Raw genomic sequence first — 14,946 nt, forward strand, 5'->3', positions numbered from 1 at the left:
TTTTTAAGTAAATTTGTTTAAAAGTTGCTTTTATAAAAAATTGTTTTAAAAAATAAGTGAAAAGTTTAATTAAAAGGTACAAAAAGTCTATTAATCTATTAAAAAAAGTATAAATAAAAATAGGGAGATAAGCCCGCAGCCCGCCAACCCGCTATCTTGGCGGGACGGGCATGACTTTTATGTCCATTTTACTTGGCGGGCATGTCCGCCCCGCTCGTTTTTTGGCGGGCATAAGGCGGGGCGGGCGGCCCGTTTTGCCACCCCTACTATCATTTTAAAACAAATGTTATTTAAAATCAATTGAAATTTTGTAACTTTTTTAAACTTATGAAGTAACTAAAACTTATAAAAAAAAAATTAAATTAACTTCATAATTGTAATCGTTATAAAAATATGTTAAATGTTAGTCATGAAAATTTAATGATAAATGATAATCATAAAAAATAATGATAAAATATAAAAATCTATTAATATAGTCAATTTTATAAACTGAATAAGCTACAGTTATTTTCATGAAAATAATAAATTTAACTATTTATACATTTATGAAATTAATAATATTTAGCTATTGCATATATGTTTAATAAAATTTATCCAATAGGAAATTTGAATAATTTAATAAAATTTTAGAATTAACTCATTTGAATTCAACTGATGTTTGTTAACTCATCTGGATTCAACTGAATTTAACTATTTATACATTTATGAAAATAATAAAATTTAGCTATTGCATAAATGTTTGATATATATTTAAAGGAACTTTGAAAGTCAGAATTAGATACATGTATTGTGAAACTAGACCCGTGTAACAGTACATATTTCCTACTAGTTTTTTTTTTATAAAATTATAATTACTTAATTATAAAATACTATGTTGGAGTGCGTCCTAAAATGCATTTATGAAAAAATAGTTCATAAATGCACTTTAGGTCGCATGTCTATTGCACTATCAAACAATTAAAAAATTTGCAACAATTTAACAATTTTTTTTTATTTAAAGAGTATTTTTGTGAAATTTTATTTAAAGAGTATTTTTGTGAAATTGTCCAATATGTAGGTGTGAAATTTAAGTTGTGGGGTGTCTAACAAATTCTTCGCAAACTACCTAGCCCAACTAGGTCTACACCAACCACCTTCAAAATGTAAAAATTTAATATTCCTTTTGATTAATAAGTAAAACAATTTTTTAATCATTCACATATATGTTATGATAATTTTTTCTGAAATACTTTCGCATTTATCATTATTCCAAATCAAGATTAACAAGTATAGTTTTATTTAAAGTTTATTGCATTTTTATCATATTTTTCATGTTTTTAAAACATACGGCATTATGGGATTTCATGCGTTTTACATATTCGGGTTTGCTCCAAATGTTTTTTGGTGAAATATAGAACTGTATACAATTCCTCAAGCATGAGGCCTGTATAAGCAAGATGCTTTAGAAGAGAGAATATAATATACACATTCCTTCAAGCATGAGACCTGTAAGGGCGAAATTCTTTAGGGGAGAGATCGTAATGTACACAGTCTCTCAAACATGACGTCAGTAGGGGCAAGATGTTTTAGAGTAAAGACCGAAATATGCAATCATCTTCCATATTTACATAAAGTTGAAAGCTAGTCTTGCATCTCTAAGAGTTTCAGCGTGTACATTTCTCTTAGCAAAGAATGTACAAAGTCACACCTTATCAAGTAAAGATTATTTTTTGTTTGTCTTTTGGCCTTCCTACCTTTACTAGGGATGTAACTTTAATTATTATTTACTGCCTTGAGACTCACACAAAAGTTAGGTCATTGTTAACTCTATATCCCTAGGCTAATAGTCTTAAGTCTGACCATATTTTTGTTACCAGTAATGCCCTTAAGTAAGCGTTGCCCTGTCTCATTCCAAGCTAGTTCGAATTTTTTCTTTAACACAAAATCCTCTTGCGCTCACTGTTCAAAATTATTTCCTCTTTCTTGTTTGTCATTTACTAGCTATCTCAGGTAACCTCTCAACTATTTTCTTTTATTATTTTCTCTTAGTTATTATTTTTATTCGTAAGTGTAATTCATTTGGGAAGTCATAGAACCCCAAAACATTTTGGAGACTGCTGATTTATGGATGTTAGTGGAGAGAGAAAGAGAGATGCTTGATTCTTTTGAGGGTTTGTCTAACGATAGTGACACTAATTTTGTGTTTTCTTCCTCAGATTATGTCAGTTTATTATGGAGCTCTCCACCTCTCCCCCAAGCTCCTTATATGAAAAAGTTTTAATTTTGGATTCCTTGTGTCTAAAAGATGATTAGGCAGAAGCATTTCGATTGGGCCTGTAGTAGTCAGTTACTGATAGCAAAGCTGACAAAGGCATATATTCTTCTAACGAAGGTGTCATCTCAACCTCGACAGTAGGATTCTTATGGACCTAAGAGCCACCCTCTTATATGTTAAATTCATCTATTACTTTTTTGAAATAGTCCAACTCGCTAAGATCAAGCCCAAGATACAAACAAGATACTTGGGCTCTAGATTTTTTGAACCACCAATCCCCTAAAAAGAGACCTTTCATTCGAGCATCATCCAAAACTTCATCGACCTCACCTTCTCAACATCCTCATTAGCATTCAGATAGTTATAACGGAATTCCATCTCATCAAAACTTTGATCCAAAATGTTTTTCAATGAACTATAGGCAAAAGAGGTACTGCCTTATTGGAAGCTACCAATCATAGCTATAAAGTCTCTCGCCTCCAGGTCAATCGACTCAACAACATATGTGTTAACTAATTTTTTTTACTAGGATCACCGGTCGAGCAAATCTTAAAGATGTGCAAGCGTCCATCAGACTATTGAAATGTAATATTTAATTTGCAATTGAAATCATCAATGTAATGCCGATTTCAATCTATGAATGTTGTTTTTTATTGTTGCAAATGTTGTTTTCTTGATTTTAGGATCTAGTTAATTCCGTAGATATACATACAAACATATTTCATAAATACGCCTACGAAACGTGTTCACGCTATGTAAAAAAGATACTTCTAGAAATACACAGGGATACACTTCCGAAAGTAGAGGAATAATTTTAAAAACATACATGATGCCTAAAAACTCTAAGAGTGTGTTTGGATGAGGTAATTAGAAATTTTAAAGTAATTTAAAATTCAAAGCAATTCAAATGATTCAATTCAAATCCATTCATTTTTAAATTGTTTTGTTTGGATGGAGTATTAAGATAATTCATTGTTAGATTTTTGGTGTCATTTTGTATAAAATTTAAATTTTTTGGACCAAATTAAAAAATGAAAAAGTAGGGACTAATTTGTAATTTTTAAAAATTTGAAGGACTAAATTGTAAAATTTAAAAATTATTAAGGACCAATTTGTAATTTTTAAAAAAATTTTGGGGTCAATTTTATAATTTTGAAAAATATGAGGACCAATTTGTAAATTTTGAAGAATAATAATAATAATAATAAATACATTCTATGGAACATGAGAGGAATTTCAAATTCTTTGGTTTTTGGTGTCATTTCAAAATGATTAAATTTAACTTAGATGAAATACTCCATAAATTTCCATCATTTTAACAATTCTTCATTTTTGTATCCAAACAATGAATTTTAGTCAAATCATTTTAAATTCCCTCAAAACATTACTTTCCCTCATTAAAATGCTTCATCCAAACACACTCTAAAGGGTATAATAAGAGATTCTCAATTTTAATTAACTCTAGTTCACTGCAACACGAAATTTTGAAAAAATAAATTAACAAATGTCGCCAAATTCTTTATATTACAACATTACATTTAAACAAATTTATTTATTTTTATATTAATTTATAAAGTGAAACTCATTAAAAGGCATGAGTGAGAGAGGGACCTGTACAGCTAACATTTCTTACCTACCCATACTTTGCTTTTCCAATAAAGTAGTATCTAATAATGTGTAGTCTTTAATAGGTAAAGAAACTCACAACATATCCTCTTAAAGTGTTAAACTTGCCCATCATATACAAATACTTTATAGCCATAAATTTAATAATTTAAGTATTCAAAGACGTAAAATTTTAAAGGGTTACGTGGAGGGGGTGGCAAAATCAGTCCGATCTATTAGACATGTCTGTTTTGCCCACACTTTTGTGCAGAACAGACAAAGATATTAGACCCTCACACTCTAGTGTGACCGCCCCGCACCTTCCTGTTTATTATGCGGGCTTTTGCGGGCATGTGAATTAACATCAATTTTGTATTTTTAGACTTAAAAGATGCGGTACCCGTGGGTTTAGCCTGCCCCATCCTCATTTTTTTGCAGGAGGGCCAAGATTTTAGACCTGTATCCTCAACATCGCCCCGCCCTATTTTCTTGCGAGCTATAAGGGACGAGCCTAAATGGAATGGACTTGCCCGTTCGCCACCCCTAGTTGTATCCTCAACTATGATCGCCCCGCCCTATTTTCTTGCGGGCTATTAGGGGCGGGCCTAAACGGGATGGACATGCCCGTTCGCCACCCCTAGTTACAGGTATGCTAAGATCAATATATTATTTAAGCGTGTTATCCGTAGCAATTAGTGTAATATATTTAGTAGCACTTGTGCATGTTAAAGCTATTAATATTAGGATAATTTGGTGGCCCAATTACTAATCTAGTGTTTATAGTAATAGTTACTTTTGACTTTTTTAGGATAAAAACCATCCAATTTGAGAACAATCAAACAAGTAAAAAAACACCCAACCAAATTCAATCCGCTTTGGCTGTGTATCAAAACAAGGAAGTAACTTCATTGTGATCACTTTGTAGGTTCATACTCGTGCCTAAGCATATCAAATGCTTCATTCTGTACACGTTGTTGAAAAGTGACCATATTAGGCTCCTAAATTAGTACCAACTGTTTTTAATTTATCATTTACTTGGTTATTCATGGATATTATTGGAACTAGCTTTGCAAAAAATAAAGTTCATGAATGAAAGAAAAAACTAAAGACTTGATGTAGGTCCAAAGCACTGATGATAAAATGATGGTATATGCTTCTCTCAATTTCCAGGACAGTGGAGTCTCCACTAAGCTCAAACTAACATCATAATTACTTGTAAAAGACAAGAATGGGGCCTGGATATGTTCCCTTCAACTGAAACTCATACTACAAAAGATACAGCACAATCTAAATATAACTTTAAAAGGTTATAACAACAAAAAAAACATTATTAAATCTTGCCTGATTCTTATTCTTACAATTACAAAAAGACAGCACTATATATCCACTAAAAAGGGCCCAAATAAAAGTAAAAGAAATGTTCTCTTAACTTTAAAAAGATCCTGAAATTCAACAATTCATGAACTCAAAAAGTTCTTTCAGATTGTAAAAAGCCATAAGTAGGTCAAAATGAATAGTCATATGATAAAATAACATATAAAGGTAAGAAATGGATTTATGCAAGGCTTGGTAATTCACAACTAGTCACTATTTTTTTTCCTCACATTTTACTCTGCATTAGTTTCTACAAATGGTGAATAAAATTAGAGTTGACTAAAATAAATAAACACTTGTGAAGTTAATGATAATCATCACAATAAAACTCACTCACTAAGCAAAACTCACCTAGCTTTTTTTCTTGATTTGAAAGGGAAATTAGAGGGTGGTGAAGGTGAGAATTCAAAGGGCAAATGGGGTGGGTCGGCCTCACCGGAAAGCATCCCAACAATCTCTTTCATGGAGGGCCTTTTCCCAGGTGATCTCTGCAAACACAACAATGCAATGGTGATACAAAGCAATGCTTGTTCCCTATCCAAAGAATGAATAGAACTATCAACAAGATCTAAGAGTTTCCCATTGTGAGCAAGTTGCCTAGCCCATGAAATGAGATTTGCTCTTTCAAATTCTGAAATTGGTGATGCTGTTACTTGAAGTGGTCTTCTTCCAGCAACCAAAACCAAAAGCAGAACACCGAAACTATACACATCACATTTCTCAGATAATTGTCCACCGCCGCCATATTCAGGAGCAATGTAACAAACTGTTCCTCTCATACTTGGTGTGCTACTGATTCCTCCACTCTTTGGTATATCACCATTACCCCAATCTTGACTATTTCTCCTTCCATTATTCCTAAGGTCGCCGCTTAAACCTTCCAACCACCAATCAATACTCCCTCTACTACTCTTACTTTTCCTCTTTTTCTTCTTCACCCCCGCCACACTGCCTACATCCTCGTCTCTCTGCCACCACGATTCTCCACGACAATCGAGGCTTCTCTTTTTCTTCCTACTCTTTTTCGAAAGCTCCTCACAAAACTCCTCCTTCCACCATTCCCTTGGTTTTCTATTCTTCTTCCCTTTAACCTTCTCCTCATCAAGTGAAGCCCACCATTCCAATTTCTTCCTCTGTTTCTTCTTACCCTCCACCTTTGCCGTCGCAGCCACATCACCAACACCCGAACAAATCGAAGAACCAGAACCAACCCACTCACTACTCTTAGGTCTCTCCTTCTTTATCTCACTCCCAATCCACTCCATAACATAATCCTTCACCCTCCCTGATTCAGATCCTCCCCCATTATTCTCTTGCTTCCACCACCAATCCCTCCCAGAACCACCTCGAACACAACCCCCACCTCTCTTCCTCTGATTCCCACTATCAATACTAAATTTATCAAAACAACCATCAGACACAACACTTAATTTCTCAACCCCGCTCATCTCCGGCGAAACAACCCCCACCTCGGGCGAAGCATCCGAATCCAAAACCCTCACATTAAAACTCTCCGGCGACCGATCAAATCCAACCGTAGTATTAGTAACAACACTCTCTGATTCCTCAACAACAGAAACAGAACTACAATCCTCAACAACAACAACATCTCTCTTTTTCTTCTCACGAACCTCCTCCACCATCATCTCCATTCCAGAATCCTCCAAACTCTTAACCCTAGCAAGTCCAAAATCCCCAATCTTAGCCCTAAATTCACGATCCAAAAGAACATTACTAGGTTTTACATCACCATGAATCACCGGAGGATCACAGCTATGATGAAGATACTCAAGTCCTTTAGCAACCGAAACCGCCACATCGAACCGATTCAACCAACACATTAACTCCGGACACCTCCGGTCTAAAAGCGCATCCTGAAGACTCCGGTTCTCCATGAGTTCGTAAACCAAAACAAGCTTTCTACCAGACCGGTCCGAAGAATAACCGAGAAGCGAAAGAATGAAAGGAGAACTCAGATTCGAACACAGAGAAAGCTCGTTATGAAACTCTCTCTCACCTTGAATCGAACCCGGCGAATCCATTACTTTCAAAGCCACGGTTTCTCCGGTCGGTAGAGTAGCTTTATGAACCGAACCGAATCCGCCGTGTCCGAGGCGCGTCGAAGCCGAGAAAGAGTTTGAAGCGCGACGGAGTATAGAGAACGAGAATCTTCTCTGGCTTTGCTCAAACGGCGTCGTTCGGTTGTGTGAGAGTTTTCTGTAGATGAAGATTGCTACGGAGATTAACACTGCTGTTAGGAAGACGGCTGCAGCGATGCAGCCGCCGATTAGCATTTCACGGTGGTGGTAGTGGTGGGGAGCTGTGATGGTTGCGGCGGATGGAAGAGGTGGTTGAGGAGGCGGACGCGATGGCATGATTGTAATAATGATGAGAAGGAAATGTTGTTAACCATTCATCATGTGAGTGATGATGAGAATGAATGTGAAAGAGAGAGAGAAGAGTGTTGTTTTTGAGAGTATTGACTTGTGAGTAGTGAATTGTAAGTAACAAGAGGAGTGTAATGCTATATAGTAATAATATTATTTTATTCTACTTGTTTTATTGTTATATGGTGTGGCCAACCAATATTGGTAATAGATAAATGAAGAAAGAAATTAAATAAATTTAATTGATGCTTTTGAAAGAATTAAATAAAATTTATAAAGATTCTCTCTTTTCTTTTCCTTTTTTGCCTTTTAAAAGTACATGTATCCGAATAGCCATATGATTCTGTAAAAGGTAAATGTATCATGGATCTTGGGAAGAAGAAATTTTAATTATTTTTTCAATGAAATTTTGTAGAATTTGCAAATATCTTGAAAGTGATTTAAGAATGAGGATTTCACGAGGCAGGAGTCAAACTAAAATTAAAACTTTTTTTATGAGCATAAGTACTTCATAGAAGGAGGTGGCAAAGAATTTCAAATAGTTTATCTCGAGGTAAGGAGTCAATGAAGCCTCGTACAACATGAGGAAAAAAATCACATCTCCTCCCTCTCATTTCTAACGAAGACTGCACAATCCACAAATAATTCTATAAGAGTAATGCTCATAGTTATCACAATGACAATTTTATTCAGCTGAAAATACAATATTAACAATATCTATAATATAAAAAAAATTGCTCTTCTTAAAAATTATAAAAATATCTTTTTGTTATATTAGTTCAAATTATTAATTTGGAGATAAAAAATGTTTTTTTTTATTTTTTCCAACTCACTTTTCACTTTTCAAGTCACTTTTCACTTTTCAATTTACTTTTTCACTTTTCATTTTTTATTATTTTTATTATTATTACTAGTACTAACTAGTCAGAGACCCGTGCTGTAGTCCCGATACATTATTTATAGTGTAATCTTTTATGAACGATAAAAAAAATGTGAAGTAAAAAAGTTTGACCGAAATGCATTTAAAAAATGGAAATTAACTGTATTAAAAAGGTTTATAACATATTAATAGTATTGCTAATGGTGGTAAATTCACCATGAAACTCCACATGATGATGAAGAATAAGGATAGCCAGAAGGTAGTTACAACAGAAACGCAACAGAAATATAACAGATTGATGATGAAAGTGATAACTTCTTTCATTGAATTGAGGCATAGTTTACAAGAGAGTATTTATATGTACAGGATAAGGAAGTAAAATATGAGGACAACTAAATTACCCTATCTGCTGATGTGGCAGATTATACTAAGCTAAAGCTATGTACACTCAACCTAAGTATATACAAAATATACATACTAAAGATATAGTATAAAAATACTATCTATATTAACAGTCCCCCTCAAGTTGGACTATGTATACTGCAAAGTCCCAACTTGGTCAAAATGAGCTTCAAGGTAGGAGAGTGAAGAGGTTTTGTTAGCATGTCAGCCAATTGATCATGTGTGGAAATAGGAAGCAAATATATAAGTTTGGATTGAATCCTCTCACGGACGACATGGCAATCCAATTCAATGTGTTTGCTTCTCTCATGAAAAGTAGAATTATGGGCTAAGTAAATGGCATATTGACTGTCACAAAAAATGGAAGTTGGCTGAGTAAAATCCACAAGAAGGTCTTTAAAGAGGTATGTTAACCACTGAACTTCACAAGTGATGGAAGCTAGGGCCCTGTATTCAGCCTCAGTAGAAGATCTGGCAACAGTATGTTGCTTCTTGGATTTCCAACTTAACAAGGAAGAACCTAACATAACACAATAGCCTGTGATGGACTTCCTGGTATCTGGACAACTTGCCCAGTCTGAGTCAGCAAAGCCTAATAGTTTCAGGTCACATGATGCAGAGAAAAAAATGCTTGTGGCTGGAACTGCTTTGAGATACCTTAAAACTCGAGTGGCAGCTTGGAAATGAGGAATTCTAGGCTGTGACATGAACTGACTGGGATTCTGAATAGCAAATGAAATATCAGGTCTTGTATTGGTTAAATGGATGAGCCTGCCAATGAGTCTTCTGTAAGAAGAAGGATCATCCAACAAATCACCATCATGGATGGAAAGTTTAGTGTTGGGATCAAAGGGAACAGAAGAAGGCTTAGCAGCTAATACACCAGCATCTTGCAGCAGTTCAAGTGTATATTTTCTTTGATTTAGGAGAATACATGTTGTGGATCTTGCAATCTCAAGACCTAAGAAGTATCTTAAGGTGCCAAGATCTTTGATTTTGAACTGTTTATCTAACAAATGTTTCACTTGTTTGATCTCTGCCAAGGAATTCCCTGCCAAAACAACATCATCAACATAGACTAAGAGGGAAGTAAAATGAGAAGCATCATGTTTGACATACAATGAGTAATTTGCCTTTGATTGATGGTAGCCAAGGGAAATAAGAAAGGCAGACAACTTGGAGTACCATTGTCTGCTGGCCTGTTTCAAACCATACAATGATTTTTGTAACCTGCACACTTTGGAAGGAGAAAAACCAGATAATCCAGGAGGCAAAGTCATATAAACTTCTTCAGATAAGTCCCCATGTAGAAAAGCATTATTAACATCCAGCGGTTCTAAATACTATCCTTTAATAGCTGCAAGAGAAAGGAGCACTCTAACAGTAGTAAGCTTTGCAACAGGGGAAAATGTATCAAAATAGTCAATGCCCTTCATTTGTGTGTAGCCATTGGCTTCTAATCTGGCTTTGCGTCGTTCAATTGAGCCATCTGCTTTATGTTTGATCTTATAGACCCAACGACATCCAATTGGAACCTTACCAATAGGCAGATCCACCTCAGTCCAAGTTTGGTTCTCCTCAAGAGCTTTAAGCTCCACCTCCATGGCCTTAATCCAACAGTCACGCTTAATAGCTTGTTTGTAGGTGGAAGGTTCATACACATAAGAAATAGAGAAACAAAAGTTTTTATATTTTGGTGAACACTTTTCATAAGAAATGACAGAGGATAAGGGATAAGGAGTGAATTAATCTTGAGGTTTTGAGGTAAGAAACTGGTTTGTAGTGTGGTAGCAATGATAATCTGTAAGATAACTAGGGGGATGGACAACACAGGTGGATTGACTAGTTGGAAGAGTATGGGATATAACAATATTTTCTGGATTATGGGAAGGCAGACCTGGTGAGTTATGGGAAGTGTCTATGGGAAGTGACAGTTGACCAGAAGATTCAGAAGGGACATCAGAATTATGACTTGGACCAGAAGATTCAGAAGAGACATCAGAATTTTGACTTGGACCATTGGTTTCTAAGAGCATAGGTGAACTAGTATTATTGAAATTATTAGTAGGGGGAATAGGTTCAGAATTGGGTGATCTGGATTGTCTAAAGGTGTTGGACAAGTCACTATCAAAACTGCTAGGAGCAGTCTGTTGTTGTAAGCTAGGAGATGAGTTGTTAATGTCAAAGAAATCTGATATGTCAGTGGAATTGGGAGATTGGTGTGACATATCATGATCATCATGTGTGACTTGAGATGACTGAGTGGGTAAAGGAGAACTAGCAACCTGAGTTTTGTTAAAAGGAAAACAAGATTCATAAAAGGAAACATGCCTAGAAACAAAAATGTTATGATGTTGAAGGTCATATAGAATATATCCCTTAGTCCAATCTTTAAAACCTAGGAAAACAGTTTTGCGAGCTCTTTGGTCAAATTTTGTTTTGTGAGGCTGAGTAGATGTAGCATAGCTTACACATCCAAAGACTTTTAAATGGATAAGATAGGGAGGCTGACTATACAATAATTCATAAGGAGATTTAAGATTGAGAAGAGTTGTAGGCAGCCTGTTAGTGACATGGACAGTATGTTGAATACATAAGTTCCACATATTGAGTAGAATCTTATAATGAAAGAACAAGGATCTAACTACATTCAAGATGTGCTGATGTTTCCTTTCAACCACCCCATTTTGTTGGGGTGTGTAGACACAGGATTTTTAATTGAGCACACCTTTAGAAAGAAAGAAATCAGAAAGAGTAAGGAACTCAGTTCCATTGTTTGATCTGAAGCACTTTAATTTGGTTTGAAATTGGTTTTCAATGTAAGCAAGGAATTGAACTATGCTATTTTTGGTTTGATCTTTTGACTTAAGAAAAATTATCCATGTGAATCTACTATAATCATCAACAAGTATTAGGAAATACCTATGGCCAAGCATGGAAATAGTAGAAAAGGGGCCCCAAATATCAGCATGTAAGATTTCAAATGGTGCCTTAGACTTTGAAATACTATGGGAGAAGGACAATTTCTTTTGTTTGCTAAAGTGGCCAGCATCACAAGGAATTTCAGTATTAAATTTGGAAGGAATAAAAGGAAAAAAATTTGATACATTGTGTAGACCTATATTAGAAATATGTCATAGTCTAAAGTGCCAAAGTGTGTGAGAATTCTGTGTTGAAGAAGACTGCTAAGCAGTGGAATGACAAGCAAGCTTATAGTGTGATGTGTCCAACACATATAACCCTCTTTGAATCCTAGTTGTACCAATCATTTCCTTGGAATGATTTTGTAGAATGGTACATGATTCATTAGTAAAGTGCACTGCACAGTCATTAGAGTTTACAAGCTTTGCAATAGAGAGTAGGTTGACATTGAAACTAGGTATATACATGACATTATGAATGGTTAAGGCTGGAGAGAGGACTATACTTCCAGAAAAGGAAGCGGAGACATGTGAACCATTTGGTAAACTAACAAGAATGGGAACTATGGCTTTATATGACAGAAAAAAAGTTAAATCATAGGCTATATGGTCAGGGGCTCCTGTATCTAAGAATCATATATGAGATTTATTACCATTTTCATTTTGAGAATGGGAATGAAGCACAAATTGGGATGTAAAGATAGAATTGGTTTGTGGATTAAGCTTTGATTGTTGGATCAATTCCAAGAGGCTTTGATATTGTTCTTGAGTAAAACCAATCGAGGGCTGAGGTGAACTCTGCTTATTGGAGTCCTGACCTGTTTTAACAGAGGCAACAAACTGATTATGCGAAAAAGAAGGTGTAGACTTTCCTTTACCTTTAGAGCCTGGAGGAAATCCATGTTTGAGGAAGCACGTCTCAATTGTGTGATTGGTCCTCCCAAAATGAGTACAGACTCGACTATGCCCTTTTGCTCCACCATAACCTTGTGATTTCCCTTTAAAATTGTTGCCATTGTTGCTATTGCTGCCATTGTGACCACTCTTGCCATTAGAATTGCCAAAGTTGTTGCCAGAGGATGAGTTGAAAGTTGTGACCTCTTTAGAAGTAGAGACAGTAGATTGGGAACTATGTAATTCTCTCTCTTGCTGTATAACTAAGGCAAATGTTTTGTCAATATCCGGTAGAGGCTGCATCATCATTATTTGAGTTTTGGATTGAGAGAACTTTTCATTCAATCCCTTGAGAAACCGTATGACATAATCTTGTTCTCTATACTTGATGCTAAAGTACCACATGAGCACTGAATAGCGCAAGAACAAGCAGGAATAGGACGATATGCCTCTACCTCATCCCACATAACTTTCATTTGAGTAAAGTAATTGGATACATCGAGGTTACCTTAACGGAACTTGTATAGATCTTCTTGTATATCGGAAACGCGAAAAATATCGCCCTGAGAGAATCGAATCTGCAGGTTTCTCCAAACGCCAACAACACTATCAATCCATAAGACAGATTTGGCAATCGATTCTGAGATTGACCTATGAATCCAGGCTAACACCATTGTATTGCATCGAATCCAGGGAACGTAGAGAACATCTGACATAGGAGGTTTTGGCAAAGAACCATCGATGAAACACTCCTTATTCTTTGAAATCAATGCAATGTACATTGACCTGGCCCAAGTATGATAATTATTGTCATCAAGAAGTGGTGTGACAAGAACAAGAGATGGATTCTCGTTCGGATGCAAGTAATACGGATTTGATGAATTCGTGGAGAAATCTGCAAAGCTCTGGAATGCCGTAGAAGATTGTTAGAGTTGTTATGAATTAAGGGTGGAGTACACCTTATACCTCTTTAATTTATTAAATAAAAAGTGAAAGAGTCTTATGAGTTATGAGTTGACTCTGTTGAATGCTTATGATTGTGTAATTTTATATTTATCTAGTTGGTGAATATTGTTGAGTAATTATTTAATTATATGTACTTATGTTCAATTATATATATATATATATATATATATATATATATATATATATATATATATATATATATATATAATTTTGAGGTAGAGGAACTGCGATAGTGGCCTTATATTGACGATATTTATGTTGAGATATACGAGTATAGTTCATAGAGGAATTGCGATGGTGGCCTTATATTGGCAATGTTGTGAATTCAGAGAGCAACCGATGATTATTATTGTATTGATATTGTTTGTTGCATTGCATGCATCATGTATATCAGAGATAGGTAGGACTCCGATCCAGTGATGGTCACAGATTGAAATAGAAACTGATGGTTCAAAGAGAAACCAGTGACGGATCTCAGGTTCAGAAAGGGCTCGTTGGTTCAAAGAGGAAACAAAGACGATGGATAAATTAATAACATAACTCTGACATCTAAACCTTGGTACCACATGCATTTGGAGGAGGAGAGGAGAATTACATTGCATTACATAACTGTATTTGTGATTGTTTGTTGTTGTGAATTAATCTATGTGATTGTTGAATAAATTTATTGAGTTATCCTCGCTATTTTATACACCAATTTTGTGAATTTATTCTCACCCCTTATTTGTTCATTTTGTTGTTATGTTGTTCGTTATGTTGGTGTTGCAGATACTCGGTTAAAGGAGCCTTAACTGTTGTTGTGTTGGAGTATGGTATAAATGTTTTCTTCTTTGTTTGTTGTTTCTAGTTATGTTGTAGTTCCGTTAGTGTAAAACTAAGATGAGTTACATGTTTCTTTTTATTCTGAACTTTTCAATTATTTATTTAAATGAAGTATTTTACTAAAAAATTAATACACTATTAATAAATTATAATTACGTCCTCATCCAAAATAACGATCCTCCCTAAATACAAGAAAACTCTTAAACATATGTATGTGCCACATTTAATTTGAATATTTTTTAATGGAACTTTGTTCAGACTTGCTCTTAATGCCATCGACTATTTGAATGTTAACCCTCTACAAATGTTCTAGTGCAAGTTATTTTGAAATAGAGGGAAGAGGCAACTATATATGTTATTTCGAAATAGAGGGAAGAGGCAACTATATATGTGTGATATTTTTCACAATAAAGTGTATGCAACACTTAATCATTGAGGGAC

The 14,946-nt window shown here is 35.0% G+C and overlaps 1 protein-coding gene across 1 annotated transcript; it reads right to left on the minus strand.

The window, feature by feature from the left end:
• Positions 1-5,389: 5,389 nt before the first annotated feature.
• Positions 5,390-7,748, minus strand: LOC131616698 (receptor-like serine/threonine-protein kinase At2g45590). The gene has a single exon (XM_058888112.1). It carries the CDS (start codon positions 7,606-7,608, stop codon positions 5,581-5,583), a length of 2,028 nt encoding a protein of 675 aa, XP_058744095.1. The 5' UTR covers positions 7,609-7,748; the 3' UTR covers positions 5,390-5,580.
• Positions 7,749-14,946: the final 7,198 nt, after the last annotated feature.

This window comes from Vicia villosa, linkage group LG7, assembly GCF_029867415.1.
Source record: "Vicia villosa cultivar HV-30 ecotype Madison, WI linkage group LG7, Vvil1.0, whole genome shotgun sequence".
Classification (NCBI taxonomy): Eukaryota; Viridiplantae; Streptophyta; class Magnoliopsida; order Fabales; family Fabaceae; genus Vicia; species Vicia villosa.